The sequence below is a fragment of the Sphaerodactylus townsendi genome, linkage group LG02, assembly GCF_021028975.2.
Source record: "Sphaerodactylus townsendi isolate TG3544 linkage group LG02, MPM_Stown_v2.3, whole genome shotgun sequence".
Classification (NCBI taxonomy): domain Eukaryota; kingdom Metazoa; phylum Chordata; class Lepidosauria; order Squamata; family Sphaerodactylidae; genus Sphaerodactylus; species Sphaerodactylus townsendi.
The window spans coordinates 80,818,943-80,838,741 of record NC_059426.1 but is presented as its reverse complement, the minus strand read 5'-3'; the positions used below and the strand labels follow the sequence as shown (position 1 = coordinate 80,838,741).

Below are 19,799 nucleotides of genomic sequence, written 5' to 3'. Positions count from 1 at the left end.
CATTTAAAGAGTCAGCATTGTGTATTTGTTTATTTATTGGATTTATATCCATCCCACTCTCCCTCCAAAGCAGGCTCAGAGTGGCATTCAACAATTTATTGATAAAAACATATACAAAACATGACACCATTAAAAATTCCAACCAAGGGTGGAACAATTTAAACTAAAGAATCTCCCATAGCACACAATGGTATGTAGTATCAAACCACCTGTTAATTTCTCTTGCCTTGAAAACCCTACAGGGTCACCATATGTTAGCTGTGACTTGATGGCATATGTAATTTAATATTTACACATATGATGGCATAATTTAATATTTACACATTACACATATGTAATTTAATATTTAGAATAAAAAACAGTTTATACACATATGAATAAAATCAGCATTACAGTGTTTTTTCAATTAGCATGATAATTAAAAATAATCAGAAAACCACTGAGAGGAGGAAAAAAATCAGTCAACATCTGATAAGATAAATGTTTTTAACAGGTCAGGTAGCCCAGATGTCAGGCAAATATCCATATACCGGTAGTAAGAGTTGCAGAAGTGAGGTACCACCACAGAGAACCCTGTTTCCCTTGTGTGGACAACTCAGGTGGGCATACTCAGAACAAAGCCTCACCAGATCATCTGAAATTGACAGGAAGTCTCATATCGGGTCAGCTAGTCCTTGAAGTGCCCTGACCAGTCCAAAAGATTGCAGTGTCCTTGATATCCATCTTTGCCAGAAGAACACTATTGGCTGTCAGTATCAAATGCCATAAGGAAAGCTAGTGTCATTAACAAAATCATACCTTCTACCTCTCTGTTACTGAAGACTGTTATTTTGTCCTTTCTGAAAAGAGGATTTGTTTCCACCAGCAGCCCAAACTCATTTAAATTGTTTGGGTCTAAGGTAGAGTTAACTACGGATTGGGAAATTCTTACAGGTTTGGGGCCATGCTTGGGAAAGGCAGAGGAAGGAGAGAAAATTGAGCAAAATATACCATAAAGTCTGCTTTCTGAAGCTGCCGTTTCTATAGTCTGGAGATCATTTGTAATTCCAGGAAAATCCCAATACCTACCTGGAGATTGGCAACCCTCATAGGCTTCTTCAGGAGGGGCCTCACAACAGCCACTTGAAAGTGTACCCCCAGGAAGCACTGACTACTTCAGCAGTCCCCTTTGTGGGGTTATATGACCAAGTGCTGATCAAGACTGGCCATGCTGTTCCAGACAGCTTGTCCACATTCTTGTGTTGTAGTAATTAATATTAATTCAAGCAGCTGCAATTTGACTGCCCTGTGATAACATTTTTAATTAATTTGCAATAATAACGATACTCAGATCACAAACAATCATATTATTTCAGCATTGTCCCACAGCTTTGTCTTGTATTTACTTGAAACCTTTGGTTCTCATTTGAAGGTTCTCCATAATTTAGCTGATTCATAGTTACTCCTTCCACGGTTGGCAGTTTATCTTGCTCATGTAGGTGGGTGGCATTAATTCACTCATTGCAGCTGCTCTGAAATTTACAGCAAATAAAACCATCTTTTAGTAAACAGCCTAAACAGGGTTGCCATGCACCCAGAAATTTACTTGGGGAGACCCAAATTTCATCTTTCTAGCCACTTTCCAGAAAAGGAGCATATAAACATAGGACTCAGTTCAAATAGTGGCTTGGATCCAGAGGAGCCTTTTACCTCACAGGAGCTGGCTGCTTATTTTGGATAGCTCACTGGAGTCTTCCATGAGCTGAAGAGTGCATTTAGATCTAATCCTTTTGTGGCTAGTGTTTTCCTACTATCTCTTTTTACTATTTCTAAAATGTATTTCCCATCAGAAGGGAAAGATATTTAACCTATATTCAGATATTTCTTTTGCCCTTAAACTTTTACATTCCTTATGTTATTCAGGAAAAAAGCCCCTCTTCACATGCTCAAAGGCACTTTCTTTGGAGTCCTGGACTTTTGAAATAAACAGTTAAGGCAGAAGCAAGATTAAAATAAAGGCATAATACTATAGACAAAGGAAGAGTGGCCGTTTACAAAGGCAGTTCCTCTTTTTATAAACGTCTGTGGTGCCTGTGAGTGTGTGCATTTGGGCTTGCGGTATATGATCAAATTGCACAGTTGCATTTTATGGTCTTGAAAATAAAGGGTTGTGCAAAAGTTATAAAAAGCCGCCTCTGTGGACGAAAATAGAGGTGCCTTCAACAGTCTTACTGCAGATGAATGTATCATTTATCTAAAATGATAGGATAGTTTGCAGCACGCCCAAAATTTAACTCTCGGTTTAATGCTGTTTGCGTATACAGTAAGCTCCCTCGCACGGAAAACCCCACCCTTGAATTTCAGTATACAACCAATAGACTCCTCCCATCATCAGACTGAAACCTCTCCCCGCTCTCTCCTGGCCAAGGCAGGCTGGGAAAGAGAGTTCCTCCTTAGACTTTTTTTTCTTAAGCATGAGAGTACCTCCCTGAGGAATGGACTGCAGATCCCATCATGCAAAGCGCCTCCTCTAAGCATTTCTGCTTTCTACCAGTATTGAAAAATAGAAGAGGCATCATTTTCAAACGTTGGATGTTTGGATGCCGCTACTGTTCAGAGGCGCTGCACCGAGAGGTGGCAGGTGGTGAGTTTTGGACTTTTGCATCTCTTGATGTTTTTAAAGGCACACTTCTCTAGTAAAAGAACCCGCCCCTTGCCTACGAAATGTGCAGCTTGCTTAATAGGACTTACGAGGGAACTGTCAGATTTCTCTGTTTCGCTCCTTAATAGGACATGCGAAACCCTTGCTGCTTTAAGGTGGTGATTCCCCCCCCCCCGAGGGGGGGTCTGATATTTTCTGGTTCTGTTGAGCTCCTTTTTGCAAACATGCTTTGAGGGCCATTCTCAAGAGAATGAGACAGTTGGTATTTGATGGACATTGATGGCCTCTGCTTGACATTTCTTTGGAACTGGTTTATATTTTTGGCTTACTTCGGAATGGCACAGCCTTTAGAGTCACTGAGCCTTTAGTGAAGTGTTCTCATCGTGATTTGGGGCTAATTAGCAATCATTATAAACTTTTTTGAGTCCATCTGTGCATTGTTCTTTACAGTTTACCACCTTTCCACACTTGGTTTGGTCATGCAGGAGTTAAAAGAGTTTGGCAGTATTAAGACCAACAGGAAGTGTGTGCAAATTCCCCAGCTGGCACCTAACTAAACAAATGCTTAAGTTGCTTGGCATTTTAGACAATAAAAAGCTGATCTTAGCTTTCTTTACACAAAAGTATGGCCAATTTTTTTCACAAGAATACCTTTCCAAGTAGCAGTTGCAGCTGCAACTGCAATTCCAATCTCTTACAGTTCCATTCTAAAAAGAGTTAAAGTTTTCAATGGATTTAGAGAAATGTAAATCTGTTTGGGATTGCAGTAGAAAGTTGCTATATCCTAAATACGCTTTTTAGTAGGCTGCATCAAATTCAGCGGGATTTGCCTTGTAATAAACATGTTAGAGAACAACTACCTAACAGGATGCCCCACAGAATTTTAATCTGTCTTTAGAAAAGACATCTGGCCAAGGGAAGAAATTGCGTTTATAGCTTTATCATATTAATTGTTTTTGTTTGCTAGTTTAACACTCTGTTGTGATGGATAGAAATAATAGGCAACTAATACCGGCTAGATTGGATACCAATGAAAGGATTTCTGTAGTTTCCCCCTTTTATTTTCTGCATTTTTTGTGCAGCCTTTGAATAGAACGTGTGCATAGTACAAGCTAAGACCCCACAAGGAGTAATTGAATGGAGGAGCAATTTGGAAAGTTTCAGTGAGCAAACATTTACAACATTCAGAAGTTGGCTTCAGTTGGAAACCAAAAGCAGTGTTGCTTCCAAATGGAAATGTTATCCCATTTGGACATCAGGAAACCTTGGGTGTATTTGGGAACATTGGAACAATGTGGGCCACTACTTCTGGGGTTCTCAACTTTCCTCCAATGATCCAGATTAAAGAAAAACTTTCTTTAATCTGACTCCTCAGGAAAACTAGTTGCAGGTAGAAGATCTGTGTGGATGCTCTGACTGCAGTCAATGCAGCACAGTGGGTGGTGGATGGAGGTAAGTTCCATTTTAAATCAGCCTTTCGTCTGCTCCAGCAGGGCTCTGTGAGATTCCTAAGCAGTTTTCCATGAGAACTGTATGGCTTTGCTCACTTGTTGCACACTGGACAACATTTTAACTTTAGTGATAGAAAGCTTTGTTGCTCTGCTGCAGCTGTAATGGCGCCTTGTATGTCAAATCCACTGCACTTGTACAGGAAAGGTTGGCAGAGGATTCATCGAGGGCAGTATTTATGTTGTTTAATTAGTCCCGATTTAATGCATCTGCAGATCTGATTCTAATGCACATAATTGCACCTGGGTAGCTGTGTTACAGTCATATCCTTGGCAGAGTTACACCCTTATGGGTTTAGAAGGGTGTGATCCTGCTTAGGACTGCACTGTCAGTCTTCCCCTTTAAACAAATATTAAGATAGCCTGACTGCACCTTTATGACTAACTCAACATGGTTTTGTTACAGGACCATGAGGTTTCAAAAGCAATTATTTACTTCATTGGAGGTGCTGTCTAAACAGCAAGGAGACTAGTTAGTTCAAGTTCAGGACCCCTAAAATAGACAATGCTGGCTACATAAAAATGTGTTGTTACTATTTGTTCCCATCCACAAAGGCTGAGATAGATGGGATTCTGGTGATCCGTGATCAAATGTCCCTTCTATTTAAATTCCCATCAACATCAAAAGGGCTTGGAGCGGGGTATATGTGTGTGTGTTAACTTCTCCCTCATCCAGTTTTTTTCCCAAGTACCCTCCCGCCAAGTTATTTGCTCTGATAAGGTACATTTACAAATACCCCATATTTCCATTTGGGGGGATCTGGAGGAAAATGGCAAAAGGAAAGGATCAAAATGCCTTCTGTAGTCCTCTGAACTTAGTATTAATTAAAAACACAGAAGAGTTCAGGCTGGAGATCTAGTTACAGATTTTCCAACATCTCATCTAGTTTGGACCATTTAATTTTTCTGCTTTATCTAAAATATGTTACTTGCTTGTTCAAGGATCAAAGTCAAGTTTATTGCATTGGCCATTGGCCTTCACAATCATTACACAGCACATTAAAACTATAACTCAGTGCTTGCATATACATAAAAAGGGGGATAAGGTAAAATTAGACCCCTACTGTGTTGTTTGTTAGAAGGTCATACAATGGAGATTTGCTATGTGCAGATCTGGTTAATTTTCCCTGCTCTGAAAGAGATTCTTGGTAAAGTATGGCTTGGTTGAATCTATTGGTTTTACTTTACATGGCTACACTCTGAAACTATCTGAAAACATATCATCCATGGCTATTCTTTTATTCCCATTGCTACATTTCTGGCCTGTAAACAGAATGCAGTGGGGTGGGGGTGTGTGTGTGTGTGTGTGTGTGTGTGTGTGTGTGTGTGTGTGTGTGTGTGTGTGTGTGTGTGTGTGTGTGTGTGTGTGTGTGTGTGTGTGTGTGTGTGTGTGTGTGTGTGTGTGTGTGTGTGTGTGTGTGTGTGTGTGTGTGTGTGTGTGTGTGTGTGTGTGTGTGTGTGTGTGTGTGTGTGTGTGTGTGTGTCTTTTCCCCTCCAAGTTCTTAAATATTTCTTTTTGTCTTTACTTCAAATAGAAGATGGCAGACTCTGAAAACACAATCATAAACACAAGTGTGAGACAGGTAAGTTATTAAAAGAAACAGTACATTCAGTATTTTGAATGCTTTGTGTCTGTTCCTTGCAAAGTTTATAAGCTTTAAGGGTAAACACTTCTTCCAGTAGTGCCAGTTCCCTGACCCAGAAGCTCCTTGGTGTTTTTGGAAAAGTATTGCCAGTTGCTCAACAGCCACATGACGTTCTGTCTTATTCCCAGTTGCAGGTATAAAAGTCTGGGTAGGGCACAGATGTGAGCCAAATGGGACCTACAACAGGGAATAAGCACCTACCCAGAGCTGCTTCTGCACAGGGGCTGGAAAAGGTACCCTGTCTGTAAAAGTAAAAAACAGGGGGGAGGTTGGCCCTGTCCCTCCACTAGTTGTCACTGGCTATGCCCCTTTTGTTTATTCTGTTAGTGCATTAGTGCCCAGAAGAGGACAGCTACAATGCCCACACCACAGCCCACCAACCTGCTCTGAGCCTGCTTCAGCAGGGAGAATGGAATATAAATCCAATAAATAAAATTTAAAAACCCACTTCCCTCTCACAGCTGATCTTTGGTTAAAGGGACACAGTGGCTCAGCTATGAACACTAATAAAAGGAAGTCCGGGAATGTGAAGCTTAGCTCTATTTTGCCCTAGATTGGCTGTGGTTGGAGTGTCCACCCAGACGCTCTACACTTCCTTTGATCCAAGGAAGATTTGCTTTGATCAGACTAAAAGGAAAAAACACCAGGTGTGTCACAAGTCAGGTGAATGCTCCCAAAAATGTATGAGCAGCCAGCTCTCTGCACAAGAAGAATACTTGGGTAGAATATGGTTGCCAGCTGGCCTGGAGGAAAAGTCCTGCCCTTTTAATAGAGATTTAGTAGGGTGTTATTTATGTCATGAAGAACTTCACCTGCCCATTACTGCACATTAAGCCTCTCTGAAAGGGACAACACAGTTTCTCCAGTTGTTTTGTTAATCTGGTGAGAAAGCAGCACAGGGTGTGATTTCATTGCTGCTGCTGTTGTTTTCTGGCTTGTTCAATTTGGCTTGGAAATTTCTGTAAGCCGATTGGTGGAGAAAAGCAGTGTAGAAATACCTTAACTAAAAAATAACTATTCAAATTAGCCATGTGGGGCTGCTAATTAGTTAAAAGAGGGGGGGGGGGATCATCTCCTGCATCATGTCTTATGGGACACCAGTGAAGCTGTTTTTCTGTTTGCTTATTGGGCAGCCAGGTTGATTTTCAGCCCATGCTATGGAGATAAACGTATATTCTAAAAATCAGTCTGGCCATGTGATAAAACAAAAAACCACTTAAGTGTAACTCAGTAAGAGGGTACCTGCTTTGCATGTTAACAGTTTCAGTTTAATCCCTGGCCTCTCCACTTTTTTTGGTGGTAGTGTTAGGAAGAATTTCTACCTGAGACCCTAGAGAGCTGCTATTGAAGCAAACATTCATGGGCTATATGAATCAATAATATAACTCTGTGTTATACAGCTTTGTGTGTTCAAATAGCTCTTAATTCTAAGCAATAATTCAAACCAAGAAAGAAGACAAGGGGTTCTAAATCTGAGATCCAGCTTCGACATTACTTGAACAGGAATATCAGGACTTGAACCAACACGCCCAGTAGCATTTGCTGTCTGTGGGGTCCACACTCCTATTTACCTCCCAAAGCGAGAAGAGGAACATTTCAGCAGGAAAGAGACTGGCAAAAGGAAGGGTTTAGCACTCCCTTCACTTCCACCCCTTTTCTTATAAACCTTCCTCTTGCTAGGGCACTTTGCAACTGACAGAGGGTTGTTGGGTGACAGATGTGGGTGCTACTCTAGCATATATAATATAAAATAAAGCATGCCTTTTGTAGCCTGCTCCTGTTGAGCATCAGAAGTTCATAATTCAAAGACTGGGCAATGAACTGGCTGTGTTATTTGTCTGAGAGCTACTATTATTTTATGCTCCCTTTTAAGGAACAGACTAACAGGGCATTGGAAGTCTCTCACATGACTATAGAGTCATTTTGATTTGGTTAGAAGGGTTGTGGTGATATAGCCTTACGATGGGAATAGTAGCCTAGGGGATAGGACAAAATATAGGGGAGGCATGTGCTCAGGTCACTCTGATTTGCATATTCTATTTGGATTGAGTCTGAGTGATATTATGAAGACATGATGGCTTTTGGTAACCTTGGTTATAGATTTAAATCCTATATTTTTGTTCAAGAGCTATTTTATCTCCAGGGTTACCTGCATAAATATGAATAATCATGTTTCTCACAGATTGTTTTCCAAGTAGATTTACTCAGTTACAGGAGAGACACACACAACATTGAAACAATTGATGAAAATGCAAGGGCCATGGATTTGATGGGAAGAAAGTGCAAATACACAGTAGACAAATGTTGGCTCTTGTTAGTTGTATCATACATCCATAAAGTTGTATTTTTCATCTTCTTGATCAATGCTAGAAGATCACCTAAATCTGTACCTTATTTTTTTTTTCACTTTCAGAAAGACCCAGATGAAGCTCTGGTTATCGCTGTAACAACAAGGGCCATTTTCAACCTGGAAAAGGAGCATGAAATTTTCTTGGCAAGGGGCAAGGATGAATATATGAAGCATCAGCAAACCAATGAAAATATCTCCTTGAAACAAGGGACAGCCTTTGCTTTTGTTCAGGTAAATTGCCTGGTATGTGCATTTATGTGTGTATGTATGAATCCTTATGCACACGAGAAATGTTTTATAACATCTGAAAAGGAGACCCTAGAGCTGAAGGGAGTGAGTGGTTTGTGGGTGAAATGTCTTGAAGAGTGGAGAGACACAGATTCCTAAAAGCAGTTACAGTGAGTTTCTCACTTACAGTATTAACCCAGCTTTACAGTTTGCCTTATACATATCATATAATAGCGATGGGTAGCCCTCCATTGTGGACCAAAAATTCTATAGTGGGTACCCAGGGCTAGGGTATATCTCTCTATAGTCATCAGTTTTGTTCAAAACTATAAGCAAGATTTAGTAATGGCGGGGGCGGGAAGAGTATACCCAAAAGAGGGTAGAACCCAGCTAACATCTTGGTTTGCCTAGTAACCCATGATCTGCAGAAATGTGGGAGGGGGGAAATAGGGTACATTTGGGGGGCACAACAGCATGTGTGCCTTTACATCGCTGCCAATGAAAACCCTGGATGTCACATAGAGTAGCTGTAGGGATCACCAAAACTATGGTAAAACTTTTGTCTTTCTGGAAATTCCTGAAGCTATACTCTGTTACTTCTGGATTTTTACTTATGACTCACACATTGCTGGTGTGTGTGTGTGTTGTTGTTGTTGTTGTTTTAAAAAAACCACATTCTCCCTCCATTGGAGCGGCAAGATTTGGGGGCAGGGAATCCCATAGCCTAACTGTGGATTGGCAAGGCTAGGGGGAAATGAAATCGGTTGGGAACGGAGGAAGATTGATCAGAGAGCTAATTTGGTGGGTTGAGGATGGCAGAAGTACTATGATTGTAAAGGCTGTGATGGGGGTGCTATCAGCCAATTGGGTATGTGGCAAGAAGCAGTGGTGTACTGCTGTGTGCCCCCCTCCCAGATGCCCAGCCTCCCAAACTCCCCCAGGATGAGGCAGGGGGATGAGGCAGGGCCGTGCAAGATGGCAGGGTGGGCAAGCCAGGGTTGTGTGAAGCGGTGGGTGGCATGAGGCAGCGGGGCCACTATGCCAGAACCGTGCTAGGCAACATGAGGCAGTGGGCTGGGGCCATGCGAGGCAGCATGAGGCAGCAGTCCAGAAGAGATGGTGGGCAAGCAGAGGCAGGGGTCGGGAGGCAGCCAAATATGCCCCCCACGTGACAGAGACTGCACATTGGGGGAGGGGAAAGGAAGGACAGGGAAAGGGCAGGAAGCATGGAAGGGTTGGGATTTCACCTCCTTTGTGAGCACTAGTACATATATCATAGCTGAATGCCTCCTCAGCTTCTAGTCTGGCCCTTTCCCTTGTGCTTCAGACAGACTATCTGCCTTTATGGTAACATATTTACAGGAAGTTTGTGTGAGTTCTTGTGCATATGCATTCATCCTTTATCGTGCCAAAAGAAAAAAAATTCCCAGCATTCAAAAACTCTTGCAGAATTACTCCAAGGATAGGGTGGAGCACATTGGAGATATCTGAGGTACTGTAAATAGATGCTCATTATTGCAACTTTTCCCTGAAGGTCTGGAAACCTGCAGATCCATTTTTCAGAGTTCACTCCGGGACACTGTTCCTTCATAGTAATTATTTAGATCTTGCCTTTCCTTAAAGCAGCTCAGAATGGCATAAATGGAGCATATTTCAATTTTATCCTCATAACTGCCCTATGAGATGTTAGGCTGAATGTATGTTATAGGCTCAAAGTGAACTTCAGTCAGAGTGGGCATTTGACCCAAGGGTTGGATCCTACCAGCTTTTCCACTGATAGAGAAGATCCCCATGTAAACATGGGTGCCAATGATCACAGGACCTATCTGGCTTAAAACAAAGAAAAATGGGAATTGTACCATGAAGAAGAATTGGGTGAGAATGTATCTGGAAAAACTGATCTAGTCCCTAATCTTCCCAGTTCAATACTTTAATTACCATACTATACTGACTGTCTTTGAAATATATGACTACATTCACACATTATTGGATAGTATATTTTTGTTGCACATACAGCAGACAAAATAATCCAGTAATGAACAGTTATAGTGCAATGACCATATGGTAAGTGCATGGCTACAGCTGATATTTGTTTTCAGACACTGACAAATTTTACACAGCACCCTTGAAATGCTGTATCCATCTTCACCCAAAGCATTTCCACTTGTGACCCTTACACCCCAGAGTTTTGTCAAATGAGCTCTTTTGCATCTCTTGCTGTTCTTTCAGGCAGTGCAGACTGTAAACAAGAAACTCCTTGAAAGAAATCCAGAGGAGAAGGGGCTCTTTGATGTTATTGTTCTGTCCAATAACAGTCCAGAAAGTGGTACGCGTATCATCAACAGTGCTAAACAGCATGGTAGGTTGCTTCTCTTTTACTTTAGGGTCAGCTTTCCCCATTGTTCTCTTAAGTTAACTATTTCACACTGTGAGGATATTATTAAAGCTTATTCACAATGTTTTTGTTGCAGGAGGGTCAAAATACAAAAATATAGTTCTGGAAGGAAACTCTAGTCCCTAAGCAGTAGTTGCTATAGAAATCCCATGTTTTCCAGGTCTCGGGGAAGCTCAACTTCGCACACCCTCCTCTGCTCTTGTAGAAGCAAGATGGACCTTTTACCTCTCTACCTATAACTGGGAGCACATCATTTACCTCTCTACCTATAACTGGGAGCACATTATTTAAAAAAGCATGCCCATGTACTTCATCAGAGTTAACCTGATATTATGCAGCCTTTGTATAGCTGTATGCAAACAGAATGAATAGGCAGCCTCTTTGTATCAGGAAAAGTGCCCAAAATATGGGAAAACAAGTGGTGGCCCATGAGGAAACACTGGGACATGGGAGAGTTTGGAAATTCCAAGCTACACAGGGTTATCTAAACATTCAGGAAATTAATCAGGCTGATCTCTCCTCCTCCACCTGTAGCTGAAAAAAACAGTGCAGTTAATTAATTGGAGACACTGGACGAATGATCTTACTGAGTTATTCTTTTGATGATAAAGTGCATTGCTTCACCAGAGGAAGATTGGGCCAAGCCAAGTTGAGTAATCCCAAACAAGTAATAATGGCAAGCATAAGCTTACCTAACCTCCTGCCATAGGGCTGTTGTAGGGCTAGAAATGAGCTGCAAAAAGATCAAGTCAAAGTTAACCAATAAATACTCTTATTTTAGACATAAGTTAAGATGAGAGTATGTGACTTGGGTTTCTCGGATCCCAGTCCAATATTGTGACTGAGCTAGGGTAAGACATCTACAGACAAGAGAAAAAAGAAATGGAGGGAATCCCAGCAGAGCTATCCCAACCATTTTGCAAATGATTATAGGGACACTGCTTTACATTAGCACCAGCAAGGACTCAAGAAGAAGAAGAGCTGGGTTTATATCCCCCCTTTCTCTCCCAGTTATAGGAGACTCAAAGGGGCTTACAAACTCCTTTCCCTTCCCCCCTCACAACAAACACCCTGTGAGGTAGGTGGGGATGAGAGATCTCAGAAGAACTGTGACTAGCCCAAGGTCATCCAGTTGGCGTGTGTTGGGAGTTCACAGGCTAATCTGAATTCCCCAGATAAGCCTCCACAGCTCAGGCGGCAGAGCGGGAAATCAAACCCGGTTCCTCAAGATTAGAGTACACCTGCTCTTAACCACTACGTCACTGCTGCTCCTGGCAGCCCAGGGACAAATTGAGATTTGGGGGAAAGAAAAAGAGGACATTTGCTGGTCATTTCACTGGAAAACTTCCACCTGGCTCTTTCATATTCTGTTATAATGTCTCTGAGCATGTGCAAGCGTGCTTTTCCCAAAGAATATTTGTGGGCAATCTCAGTCACATTCTTAGGAAAAGAACTTGCACAGCAGTTCCATATTTCTCTAAACAGATATGCCAAGGACTTTTTCATTTGTGACTGTATGCATTGGTTCTGAGTACCTGCATCTTGAGGGGCGAGGGTGGGGGGGAGGGAGGGATTTGGAGGCAATCCAAATCCCTGTTTTGTTAAAAAAAAAAAAAGCACTGGTTATGCCACCTGAAGAATTACTTCCTTATCTCTGAAAACCAGAGTGCACATCTGCACTGTTCCACCAAAACAAAATCTCCTTGATTTCATCTTCAATTCCTTTGAGAAACATGTTGCAAGATACTCACCCACAATTCTTACATAACTTAATTTATACTTTCCTTATTGTATGTTTGTGTGATCTCCACAACTGATTTATGACGATCTCATAGGGTTTTCAAGTCAAGAGATGTCCAGAGATGGTCTGTCATTGCATTCCTCCGTGTCATTACCCTGGCAGTCCTTGGAGGTCATCCATCCAAATCTTACCAGGACTGACCCTTCTGAGCTTAGCTTCTGAGATCTGACAAGATCAGGCTAGCCTGAAGCTATCCAGGTCAGGGCTTTCCTCTTGTTAGGCAAAGTCAAAGAACAGAGTCCCTTTTAGCCCAGTGATTTGCAAGTGTCCACTCCTGCCATTCCTGAACAAAACTCAGTCCTCCAAATGGCCCTTTGTTGCTTGCCAGCAATGTCAGTTAAAGAGGAATGTTGCATAAATTAGGAGGGGCTGGTGGAGTTCATACCTGCATCTGCTGAATTCTAGGTTGAGCATAGGATGGGAAAGGCAAGTGACCGCTATGGCTGAGTTCCACTTCCTCCTCTGTTCCAGGCCAGGATGGGCAAATTGCCTGACTGTGCTGACCAGAGCAGCCTAGATAGGACACATGTTTCCAGCGTGCACTGCTTTTTCTCACCAGAAATCATTCACACACCAGCACTTCCACCTCCCAAGTCACCATAGTATTTGAATAGCAGAGAAGCAGCTGAAGACTGTCAGTGGAAGAATCTGTTTGTGGAAGAACTAGAATAGGGAAGCATCAAATATAGGACAGGTTTGGCAATTCTTCCTTCCCCACTTCTCTGTTCCAAATTGCCCCCTTGCCTTGCTGGTTTGGACCAAAGCATCTGGTTATTTAGATTTTTATTGCATTTAGTAGACCTGCAGTGCTGTTGTAATGTTGCAAACAGCACTATAGTGGCATTCAGGGACAGTTTCCAAGTGTTATAAATGCAGATTAATTTTAAAACGCAGAGCAAAAATACACCCATGACTTCCATTTGAGAGCAGATGTAAGTTTAAGCAGAAGTCTGTGGCCCAGGTAACTAACCACAAACACACATGCACAAAAACCTACATGTCAACTTCTTCCAAAGCTAATCAATGGAAACAAAAAGGTAGAAATAACTGTTGCTTTCATTTGAGCCGATCAGAAAAATGCATAACAGTGAGCCATCTGTTATACTTCTACTTTATCCAGAATAAAGACCAAATTAGATTGCATTCCGTTGCTTCAACAGCCATTTTGAAAAACCACTTCCAAATTATAGTGGGGGGCAGGGGGCATGGGATGCTTAAGTCTTTCTCTGCCCACCATAGCCGCCTCTTCAAATCACCCCCTGCACTTACCGGTATTCCCATAATGGATTTTAATACATGTTTGGTTGCTCCTGAATTCCTGTGTGGGAACAGTCACTTGGGAGGCCATCTTGGGGTGGGACATCTTAGCATAGCCCTGATAGTATCTCTTTGCAATAACATTTTTTTCTTAAGCTCTCTGCACTCCTATTTACAACCCTCATTAATCTGATTTGTGGGGAAGAGCTGTAGCTCAGTGGCAGAGCATCTGCTTGGCATGCAGAAAGTTCCAGGTTTATTTACCAGCATCTCCTGTTAAAAAGATTGGGTATTAGGTAAATTGAAAGATTTCAGTCTGAGACATGGACAGCTGCTGCCAATCTGTGTAAATACTGACCTTGATGAGCCAATGGTCTGACTCAGTACAAAGTACCTTCATTTGTGTTCATGTATGTTCTCCATTTAAGGTTTAGAAATCTCCAAGTTTTGCTTTGTCAGTGAAGAAGATTCCACCCAGTACTTGAAAACCCACAATGTCAAGCTTTTTCTCTCTGCTGACAGGACAGATGTATGCAATGCACTTCAGAGAGGTTTGTGTCTTACTTACTTCCCTTTCAGCCTAGATGCTTGCTCTTGCATATGTTCCCATCTACTTTGACTTTCTATCTTGGGCCCACCATTCTCCCCTCCCTCTTGTCCTGTCACCAGTTCTTCTGGCACTCTCTTAACAAAGCCATCCAATCCATGAAAATACGGGCAAGCAGAGAGGCATTATAAAGAATTGTTCAAAAATTATCTGGGTTTGTACCAGATAATTCCCAAGATAAATCCCAGGGACAGCTGCAACTGAGTGCACCAGCCCACAGTGAAATTTTTGTTCAGTAAATTTAGCAGCACACTTCCAAGTTTATTGGTATAACAAAAAATCTGTTCTTTGTGAAAGAGGAAATATCTTCCCTGCAGCGTTGCTCCATATTTCTGAAAAGATATCTTGAGAAACTTTGCCTCACTTAGCAAGGAGAAGGGGGCAAACAACTCTTATCTCCCGTGTCCCTTCCCATACAACCTGTACTTGTATATTCCCACAATGCAGATAGCTGCTTCAAAGGCACTACTTCTGAATGTTATTGACAATGGTGACAGATGGCAGAGAAAAAGTTGATTTGTAAGTTCAGGTCTGTCTGAGGCACTACTGTTTACATTCAGAGTAAGGCACAGGCAGCCTTGGGAACTGGAGAAGCCACCTGATTGGTTGTGGCATCCTGCTCTTTGATTGGTAAAAAAAACCCCAAAACTTGATGATGATGTGAAGGACTGTCTGAGGGGCTTTTGGATCTGAATGTCTAGGAGTTAAGAGCTAACTGCCTTGGCTGTGCTCAGTCATCTCTGAGGAAAGAAGTTCAATCAGTGTGTGTGACTGAACTGTACTACTGATATCAGCCTGTGAGCTGTGTGACAGCAATAATATACACAGATTGAGAGCACTGGTGGTGGGGTTTTTTGAGGGGCTGACCTGAAGGGCCATATATATATAAATCAGTGAGGAATAAGACTGTGAGTAGTTTTCCTCACAGTGAGGAATCTGACAGTGAGTAGTTTTCCTGCCTGAAAAAGTTGAGAAGATGAGAGGATCCGTCACAATAACCATCAATTGTGATGTTTCAAAAATGTTATGCTTTGTTATGAAGAGGTTATACAGCCACAGAACACTCTTCAAACAATTCACATGTTCATCTTATATAGATATTCTACATCTGTCTCACCTTCCCTGCTTTAATCTCAGGAGACCATTTCTTACTAGAGACTGGACTATTTCAATTGGAGTTCTGTCAAAGAGTATTTGTTGGATTTCTCTGGTAAACCACTTTCAGCTAGCCTGTTTATCACACAGGAGTTTCAGCAGCGCTCATCTTCCAGCAGGAGATACAGGCTCCCAGCACGCAGCTGCGTGTGGTCTTTGATGGTGATGCTGTACTTTTTTCCGATGAGACTGACCGCATCTTTCATGAGAAAGGACTGGAAGAGGCTGTTCAGTATGAGAAAATTATGGAAGCTGTGCCCATGGGAGATGTAAGCTTATATTTTATTTCATAGGGTTTCCCTATCTTCATTCCTTTGCTGCACCCATTAAATACACAGAAATTGATTTTGCAATCATTGCACATTTCTACAACTTACAACTAGTTATAGGTTGACCAAGCCTGCACATGTGATCCTTCAAGTCTGACACTGACACAACCCACCAGACATGTGTCATGACCTGCCAGAAGCTACGCTCACACATTTTTGCAATGCCAGTCAGCAGAGCATAAAGTAGTGTGTAACTGGTGGTAAAGTTACCAGTGTGCCTGGAGAACAATCCCTTGCCCCTTTCATAGATGCTTAATATGTGGAAATGGGTAGGTAAAGCTTTTCATGGAGGTATGGAGGCAAATAATCCAATTAAGTCTCTAAGGGACAGGACAGGACATTTTTTCTGCTGGTGACTACGTTCCGTTTAGTGAAGACACATTCTTGTACATGCCTGAAAGAGATTATGGGTGAGCTTATGTGTGCATGTTCACTTCTTAATGCCCATAATGTAAGTAGTAAATTCTGTGCTCCAGCAACCGCTGCTCAAACACTTTTCAATCGGCGCAGTTATATGTTGAACTACATCTGGCCGTGACACAAAAACATATGTGTGAATCAGCTGTAAGTTCAAAAGTGATGAATAATTTCTGCCATTCTTATTAAACTGCTCTTATTACACTTCTTTTGTAATGGCTTGTCATATGGATAAAGGAAGATTGCCCTCTTCCCAAAACATTTGTTAATTGGGGAAAATTTGTTCAGTTTCCATTTTTCCATTCTGTGGAATATTTCAATAACCCCTCCTCTCTTACCTCCCTTAATTTTGCAGGGTCCATTGAAAGCCTTTGCTTTACATCTTGGTAAGATGCGCAAGAAGTTTGGTCAAGAGGATTCCCCCATCCGCACCTACTTGGTGACCGCTCGCAGTGGCCGTGACATGGGCATTCGGGCCATCAAAACTCTTCGAGAATGGGGTCTGGCAATTGATGAAGCCTTCTTCATGGACGGAGCTCCCAAAGGTCCCATCTTATCCAAAATCCAGCCACATATCTTCTTTGATGATGGTCTTCACAATATCCGGGGTGCTCAGGATGCTGGCATACCCTCTGCCTTGGTTCCCTGTGATTGCTGAAAGAGCCTTCAATGTTGCAGCACTAGAACTGACTGAGTGGCATCCAAGAAAAGGCTGACTGGACAGGATGGCATACTGAATCCACGCTGACCACATCATTAAACAAAATGACAAAACTGGATATATGTTGGAGGTATTGCTGTGATATACCTGGAATATGTCAAATTATACAATCCATAAGTATCAGCATGAGCAAGCTAAAAAGGGGCCTCCTGACTCACTTCTCCTCACCATTTGAGTGGCAACAGATCTATACTACAAGAACACAGAAAAAAAAACCCTGACATGTATACATTTAGTTTCAGTATTTTGATTGAGAAGAAATAAACAAAATTCACTATGTTCTCTGAATACTGCACTGGATTTTCTCTGCAAGGAACTCTTTATTTGTGTATCTGTGCATGTTGGACAAAGCACAAAATCTTGTTGAGAAAATAATTCTTGTTGAATTTTAACAAAGACTTTGAGGTGGTCAGAATCTTTCAGGATTCAATATAACAAATTAATGCAGGCACGTTGGTATTATTTTTTACAAGCATTTTTCCGCAATTCCTGAAAACAGAATTTAAAGTGAATTTAAAGCACAATTCATATATGTCCAATGAAATAACTAATGAACTATTATTACAGACGTTCCTGTGCCCAAAATGTAACATTATTTAGTTCTATCAATAAACCAATTAATCAATTTATTGCAGCGACCAGATTCTATCGTATACAAACTCCAACATTTCCTTAAAGTGGCAGGATATTTTTTTCTGCAGGCTGTTTGTAGTCTTATGTACACTTTACTTAGAGTAAGACTCTCAGGCTTGGTTACTTATTTACATAAAATTCACTGGATTAACTTCTGTGATTCTGCTGTAGAAATCTGCTGCATTAACAACTGCAGGTAGTAGTATATTGGAATAGCAGTGATAAAAATCGACCTAAACCTTCAGTAACAATAGCTTACAAGTATATAGATTGTGAAAGACAGTTCTGAGAAACAGTTCTTGCAAAATAAATAACCACAGTTGTTCCACACTAACTGTTTTGCCCTAATAAATTCATCTGTTATTATGGAGAATCAAGATGACATTGCTGGCAAACTATTGAAATCCAGTCATTTCTTTGCTAATTCTTCATTTTATTTTCCAGTATTGTTTTTGTGGTGATATTGTGGTGATATTTTGGCCTTTAAATAGAATTGCAATTTTAATGGAATTGCAGCATTTAAAAGGATGCAGATGTCATGACCAGAATGCTTGTGTAAAGTATTGACACTGAAAGGGGGAGGAGGAAGATGGGGATGGGGATGAGAGAGAAAACTGAAAAACTGGGAGTGGGCTTGGTTTCCATCCAAGAAGCTGCAGAACTAAGATGTGTCTTCTCTGTGGCACAGCGTGGAGAGTTTTGAGTAGCTGGGTATTTGTTTTGTCCACTTCTGAGGTGGGAGGGGTGCTTGCATGTATCCAGGTGGAGTTTGTGTGCAGTTGCATTTGCATGTGTATGTCTTGGTGGTTTGAATGTGTGTGACTCATCTCAGAAATCAGTGAGGTGGTGGTGAAGAGGAGGGAAGGAGCTCTATAGCTGTGCTGATATCCTGGCAGTGGCATATCTACCTAGAGACGGGGGTCCCACCCCCAAACCACCCCCCCAACCCTCAGTGCTTATAAAAGCAGCTGATGGGGGATGGTAGTCATTTGTGCCCTCCCTAGAGGGGAGGGCAGAAGGGATTGCCGGCTGCCAGCTGAGAGCCAGGAGGGGGGGTGGCAGCTGGGCGGGGGGGGGGCAGAGCCCTACCCTGCCCCCAGGTGCAGTGGGGGGTGCCAGGAGTCAATTTGTCTCCAGACGACATCCTCCCTCCCCGATACGCCTCTGATGTCTGGTGATTTATTTCTCCCAATTGCTCTCAGTGCAGCTTCACTTTCTAAATCGCAGGTTCTTTCATCTCTTCTGTATAGTTCTTCAGTGTACTGTTCGCATCCTTTTTCATTTTGTTATGTTTAATTAATGTATTTTCATGTTAATCTTTCAACATGCCTAACCATACTTTAAATTTCCCTTTTGATTTCTTGGATCGCGGCCTTGGACCAGCATACCTACGGGACCGTCTCTCCCTATATTGCCCTGCTAGGCCCCTCCGCTCCTCAGAGGCGGACCTCCTGGTGATCCCTGGCCCCAAAGTGATCCGGCTGGCCTCTACTACCTGGTGGAACAGGCTCCTAAGTGAGATCAGGGCCCTGCAGGACATACAGAGTTTCCGCAGGGCCTGTAAAACGGACCTGTTCTGCCAGGCATTTGGCCAGCCAGGATAACATCTCACTTCTGTGGAAAATCTGGCCTCCTGTGGGGGGGGGGGGCAGGAAGGGGGAAGGGGAAATAATTTTAATCGCCATCGGGACTTTGAATTTTATAATTTGTATATAGTTTTAACTGGGATTGGGGTGAAATGTTTTTTAACTGTTATTTAAATGATGGACACCGCCGTGAGCCCTTCGGGGAAGGGTGGTATAGAAATTTAATAAAATAAAATAAATAAATAAATCTTGTCCTTCCTTTCTTGTTCTTCTTTTCTATTCCTTTATACTGGTTATGATAAAAAGTTTTCTTTGTCTCTTCATGCCAGAGGCGTAGCTGGGCCAGAGTGCGCCCAGAACAGGAAGGCCTGTACTGCAGCCTGCTTGGTTTCCTAAAGTCAGTGTGGGGGGGTGCCGTGGGGGGCTGCCGTGAGGGGAAATCATGCCGCCGTCCCCCCACGTGCCCCCCCGCCACGGTGCCCCCCCCACACACACACTTACTTTAGGAAACTGAGCAGGCTGCAG

At 42.2% G+C, this 19,799-nt stretch overlaps 1 protein-coding gene across 2 annotated transcripts; it reads left to right on the top strand.

Moving 5' to 3' along the window:
* The first annotated feature begins 2,488 nt into the window (after nt 1–2,488).
* Nucleotides 2,489–18,070, top strand: LOC125427504 (cytosolic 5'-nucleotidase 1A-like). 2 transcript variants are annotated; one of them, XM_048487016.1, is made up of 8 exons: nt 2,496–2,623; nt 4,017–4,093; nt 5,685–5,732; nt 8,209–8,376; nt 10,603–10,732; nt 14,255–14,377; nt 15,679–15,857; nt 16,690–18,070. In XM_048487016.1, the coding sequence occupies exons 2-8, from the start codon at nt 4,067–4,069 to the stop codon at nt 16,990–16,992; spliced, it is 978 nt and encodes a 325-aa protein (XP_048342973.1). In that variant the 5' UTR covers nt 2,496–2,623; nt 4,017–4,066; the 3' UTR covers nt 16,993–18,070. The 2 variants fall into 2 exon arrangements, with proteins under 2 accessions (XP_048342974.1, XP_048342973.1); XM_048487017.1 differs by lacking the exon at nt 4,017–4,093 and having other exon boundaries at nt 2,489–2,623.
* Nucleotides 18,071–19,799: the final 1,729 nt, after the last annotated feature.